General features: G+C 42.1%; 1 protein-coding gene across 1 annotated transcript; it reads left to right on the top strand.

Annotated features, from left to right (window-relative positions):
* Window positions 1-4,845: 4,845 nt before the first annotated feature.
* LOC129716759 (uncharacterized) lies at window positions 4,846-5,973 on the top strand. Its single transcript, XM_055666599.1, has one exon. The coding sequence runs from the start codon at window positions 4,846-4,848 to the stop codon at window positions 5,971-5,973; it is 1,128 nt and encodes a 375-aa protein (XP_055522574.1).
* Window positions 5,974-6,197: the final 224 nt, after the last annotated feature.

The following is a 6,197-nucleotide window of genomic DNA, read 5'->3' as shown; positions in this document are numbered from 1 at the left end:
GACAAATCGAAAAAATTGAATTATAAGATTTCAAATTCGACTAGCAACAATGCACCATACTCTGAATTCCACAAACCACACGAGTACTCTCTGGGTGACGAGTTCAAGTAATGTTACGCGTTATGTTGGCTCATTATTAGGCTGAGCAATAGGGACCTTTTTGTCAAACGACATGCGTAAAAGCATAAGTAATGTCGAACTCGTCTCCGCGGCACGTTCACACCCGGACTACAGTTTTGTCCTGTACTTTTTTTTCACTTTCCGGACTATACTTTTTCTGTATCCGACTACACACTTTATCCTGGACTACACCCGAAAGAAACAGGGTGCAGTCTCAAAACACTAATAACAAAAACAAATGCTCTCAAATGCCGGACGAAAAATATGAGAACTGAGTGTAGCGTCGCTTGCGTGTTCGTTTTCGTGCTGTAAAGTGTAGTCCAGAACGGTGTAGCACAGCTGCGGAAACGAGCTTGACACACCATTACAGTATTCCTGAACCCTTTACAAAATGCCAGAACAATTATTATTCATTTCACCGTTTTGGATCTGCGCCTATAAAAATTTAGCATATTTAACAAAACTTAGCTATGGCGTAAAAATAATTATTCAAAAGCTAGTGAAGTCATAAATAGAAAAGGAAAGACAATGGACATTAAAACATGGTCATCAGATATATTTCAGTTCAAAAATTCAAGACATTTTTAACATTGGGGAATATCGCAAAATAGATAAACAGCAATCGTGTGGTACACCTTTTCAAGCGGTGCATGAATGAATGACAGAACATTGGTAGCACACATGAAAGATGAATTCGCCATTCAATGACGCACAAATTCATCCCTAAAAAACTCATACTATACTGCACACGCTACAACACGAAATATAGAAAAAAACAAAAAAACAAAAAAAACAAAAAAAAACAATTTGATTCTTGTCGGTGAAAACTACTACCTTCGAGTCATTTATAAATAAAAAAACATGTCTGTAAATGTATGCACTTATCTTAGCCATTGAATCAGCTTTCAGCAAACCAAACATGCCTCCGCTCGCACGCAAACAAGTATAGGAAACTTGTTTCTTTGGTTACAACTGCCGCTCTCTCAGTTTCTGCCTCTCAGCAGATCGTGCCGTCGGCGGAGAGTAAGCTTGCACACTACCGTTTCAAAGGAAAGTCACCAACACAACACTGCGCTTTAAAAGCAGCCATTTGCTAGGCGACAAATTGTGAAAAAAACGGCAATAAAACTTTAAATTTCCAGATCGTTTTACTTCCAAATCACTTTTAAAACACTGTTATAACACTCGAAACACTTTTACCCACAATTACCACACGAAATTCACAATTTATCGTGCTATATACCACAATAAAACGCGATTACCACGGACACAATAAATAAAGCGTCTACACACGTCGCCAGCGATGCCAGCTCCTCTTATGCACGACTACGGTTTTCCGGACAAACTGACGCGGTTGGTCAAAGCGACGATGGATCGAGTGATGTGTGTAGTTCGTGCTTCGGGGGCACTCTCGAGCCCCTTCGAAACCCGAAGAGGGCTGAGGCAATGTGATGGTCTCTCGTGCCTACTGTTTAACATTGCCCTGGAAGGTGTCATTAGAAAAGCGGGGATTAACCTTGCGGTGTTCGAGCGGAAGGTGCTGCGTACCATTTTCGGTGGACTGCAGATGGAAAACGGAGTGTGGAGAAGGCGAATGAACCACGAACTGCAGGAGCTGCTTGGGGAGCCATCTATCGTCCACACCGCTAAGATAGGCAGGCTGCGGTTGGCTGGGCATGTTGTAAGGATGTCAGACGACAGCCCGGTAAAGATGGTTCTTGAAACCAATCCGTCAGGGACGAGACGGAGAGGTGCACAGCGGGCAAGGTGGATCGATCAGGTGGAAGACGACCTGCGGACCCTACACAGACTGCAGAGCTGGCGAACTGCAGCCATGGACCGAGTGGAATGGAGACGACTCTTACGTACAGCAAAGGCCACACCACGGCTTGGGACTGTTTGGTAAGGTAAGGTAAGGTACGAAGTATGCAAACACGTCGATATTTTCAAGGTGATGAGACATGGCAGATTACAGAGGGCTGGCCAAGTAGCACATATGAACGACCGGCATTCATTTTTCTTCTATGCCTGAAGAGCATTGGGCAGAAGTGCCACTGCGACAAGAATATCTGTTTTTTTTTAGCTGGCCCCGATTCATTTATACAGATCACAAGACTCTCGAACTCATTAATGGAGTTGAGCTTGTTGGTTTCAAGTCTGTGCCCCAACTCGCAACTACTTGGTTAATAAAACAAGTGACTGTTTTGGAATTGGGACCCCATACCTAGTACCGAGTCAACAGGTAATTTCCAAACGTTGATGAATCAAGAGCCCCGGCGAAGCAAATCAAACGCGCTGAACTCTCAGGTTCAGTGTTACAAAAGCGGCAGATGTCGGTTTGGACTGATTTCCCTAAAATGATAAAGAAGAGGTCAACAGCCAGTGAGGAGTCCCGTGATGGTGCGTAGTTCGCTACAAGTTAAACTAAGTAGCCTTCTGGTAACCGCAAGGTTGGGGTAGATAAAATGTTCAGCTTGTCTGCTGCCCTACCCATGTTACTATTGAGATGCAATTTCTAGCTTTCCCCAAGTACTTACTTCGCCTTTAATGGTGGATATGGAGGTACCCAGTTCGAGTTCAATGTAAGGCTTGTAAGGCTGTCAGCATGTTCATTTCTCTCGATTCCGCAGATACCAGGTATCCAAAGTAGCATTTCTTTGTTGATGCGGGAAAGCACCTCGAATGTTGCACTGCACTCCAAGACTAGTCTGTAACCATATTTGGCGGACTTTAACGCCAGTAGGCATATAATAGTAATTTATGAGAATATCCCGATATCCGCATGTTTATAATTGCGCTTTAGACATATCATAGCACAGATGTACACTGCATATATCTCTGCTTGGAAGAAGGTTGATACCTGAACCTTAGACTCCTGATCCATGCTGGGAAACGAAAGGTGCCCTATGGAAGACTCCGCCCCCCATTGTTCCACATTGAGCAATCTGTGTCAATCATGAAACTGTATGGAACGTCCATGTTTGGTGTCGCTTCCATCTAGTCCTAGACTGTTGTTACTAAAGGTGTTAGCTTGAACTCTTTCAGGATGCTTAGATGACCCGTTAGGTCACCTTCGAACATCGCCGTAATTCTTCGCAGCCTTTTTGCACCAAACTCTGCTTCCTTCTTTATATGAAGATGTAGAGGCAATAAACAAAACAATACCTTCGTCAAGAATTTTTCATAGTTCTTGTCGGTTTTTTGTGTCGTATGCAACATCAAAATCGACTAAAAGATGGTATGTAGGGACTCCAAACTTGGGGCACTTTTAGAGGACCTGCCGCATTGTGAAGATTTGGTCAGTAGTAGACCGTCCTTCCATGAATCCGGTGTGGTTACTTCCTGAAAATCTGCTGGCTAATGGTGACAGGCTTTGGAAGGTGACCTGGGAAAACCTTTTGTAGGCGGCATTCAGAACAGTGAATGCTCGATAGGTCTCGCAGTCTAACCCCATCGTTCCACTCCTCCGGTAGCTGTTTTGTCGCTCAGATCTCGATTTTCAGTCGATGCAGTGAGCTGGCCACGTGGTATTTGGATGGTCCCATAGTCGTTTGTTGCGCCGACCACGTCTCCTGTTGTGGTCTCCTGCTTGCACGCCATTCAGGTGCTCATCGATGTTTTTTTTTATATTTGGTATGCTACCTTCCTAGAGCTGCTTGCACATTTCGATCACTTCACGATCATCCGTCAAAATGCCTCCATCCTTATTTCTGAATTACGTTGAGTTTTTGGTAGAATTTTCGTGTTTCGTGCCCAGGTGCGGTACAGCTGCTCGAGTTTTTCGCATGCCTCCTCTTCCTGGCAGCGCATTTTGTTCTTTATCGCTCCACATTTTGGCGTGTGGTTGTACGCTGCATTGTTTCTCGCGCTGCGTTCTTCCTGTCCAAGATCTGCCGGCATTTTTCGTCAAACCAATTGTAACGTTGTGTCCCACCCAACACTTCGTCAGAACTGCTGATAACTGTTTTATTACGTTCCTGCGATTCTCTAGAGGGGCTTTCTCAGGGTATTATATCGAGAGTTTTTAATATATTTTGGTGGTTTTTACGTAGAACTACGTTTCTCACAAAATACATTAAATAGGGGTGAGTAAATAAATATCTAAAAACGGAAGCAATCGGTTGGATAATCATCTATGAATATGCCCAAATGCATACAATTGTTATTTGACTTTTAGAACTATACTGCCCATAAAAGCATAAGAGTCCCATATGGAAATGCACACAATTGAGAAAACTACAAATGAAGTTCTAATCTTGAATTTAAGGCGAAAACAAACATACGCAGGAGAAATCAAAAAACACATAGAGAAAATTTGACCGAATTTTAGACCGTAATATCCAACCATCGAGCACAATACCTGTATGTAAAAGCAATGCCATACATAACAGCACTCAAAAATCACTTCCAAAAGAAACAGAAATACTGCTCAGTTTAGGCCAAAAATTCGCACTACCAACCAACATCACCCACATACCTTTTTATCATCTCCTAGCCGACATCGAAAGCATACTTAAAACTAATCCAGACGTTTCAATCCAAGACCGCACAAGTTGCGCAATAGCAAACTCAGTTCAAAATTACATCCACTACAATAAAAACAATACAGAAAAAGATGAGCTGACAAAATTCTGTGAAAAAGCTATAGAAACTACAAAACAATTCTTTCGAGAAAATCCAGATGTACTCACGATTCAATCGGACAAAGGCAATAAAACGGTCATAATGCTTGCAGAAGACTATAAACAGAAAATGCTCAGCATGCTCAACGACAACAAAACATATCTCCCGATACCACGCGATCCAACATCACGATACCAACGAACAAATAACGAATTCGCCAAACGACTACTCAACCTGAATCTTATCGACAAACAGACAGCAACACGACTAACTACATATAATGCCATATGCCCCAGAATATACGGACAACCCAAAGCGCATAAACCTAATTTACCACTAAGGCCAGTAGTGCCAAACATGACCGCTCCCGCCTACAACCTATCGAAATTCATCGGAAAAATCATACAAAATTCCATTGATAGTCCATACAACATAAAAGATTCGTTCACGTTCTGCAACTTTATCTGCTCAGTTACACTGCCACCAGACTATATTCTAATTTCTCTAGACGTCATATCGCTGTTCACATCAATTCCTAAAGCCCTAGTTACACACAACATAATAACACAATGGGAGAAGATCAATGTTAATACAAACATAAACCTAGATTTGTTCATCGAAATAGCTGAATTCTGTATCGAATCAAGTTACTTCAACTACAACGAACAACATTTCCAACAAGTGTTTGGAGCTGCAATGGGGAATCCTCTCTCGCCCATAATAGCAGACTTAGTTATGGAAACACTACTAGACACAGTAACACAGTCATTAAATTTCAAACCTCCGTTCATCAAAAAATATGTAGACGATCTCCTACTAGCAATTCCTGAAAGTCAAATAGGCCATGTACTAGAAACATTTAACAGCTATAATGAACATATTCAATTTACATATGAAATGGAAAACAACAAACGACTACCGTTCCTAGACATGACACTGATAAGACAGGAAAACCAAAAAATTCTAACAGAATGGTATATGAAACCGATAGCCAGTGGCAGGTTCTTGGATTATAACTCGTTCCACCCGCTCCACCAAAAAATAAACATGGCCAAAAATTTCATTCGACGAGTCGACAAACTATCCACTCATTTACAAGACGCCGACAAAGCCCGTATCATCCATCAACAATTGAGTCTCAACAACTACCCAAAATCGCTCAGGAACAGACTCATAAACCGCAGGCAAGAAACATTATTACACCACAAGAATCATCCGATGAAAACCTGAAATATACTTACCGTTCAATACCATACATTCCATACCTGTCGAACCGAATCGACAAACACCTGAAAAACGAATACAAAAACATACGGCTACCACACCGCAACATAAAAACAGTTGGACAATTACTCACAAAAGGTCAAGACCCCGTCCCCCAGGAGCACCAAAACAACGTCATATACAAGATACCATGCAAAAACTGTGGCGCCTGCTACGTCGGAATGACAAAA

The sequence above is a fragment of the Wyeomyia smithii genome, chromosome 1 (assembly GCF_029784165.1).
Source record: "Wyeomyia smithii strain HCP4-BCI-WySm-NY-G18 chromosome 1, ASM2978416v1, whole genome shotgun sequence".
NCBI lineage: Eukaryota > Metazoa > Arthropoda > Insecta > Diptera > Culicidae > Wyeomyia > Wyeomyia smithii.
This window is presented reverse-complemented; position numbering and strand designations above follow the sequence as displayed.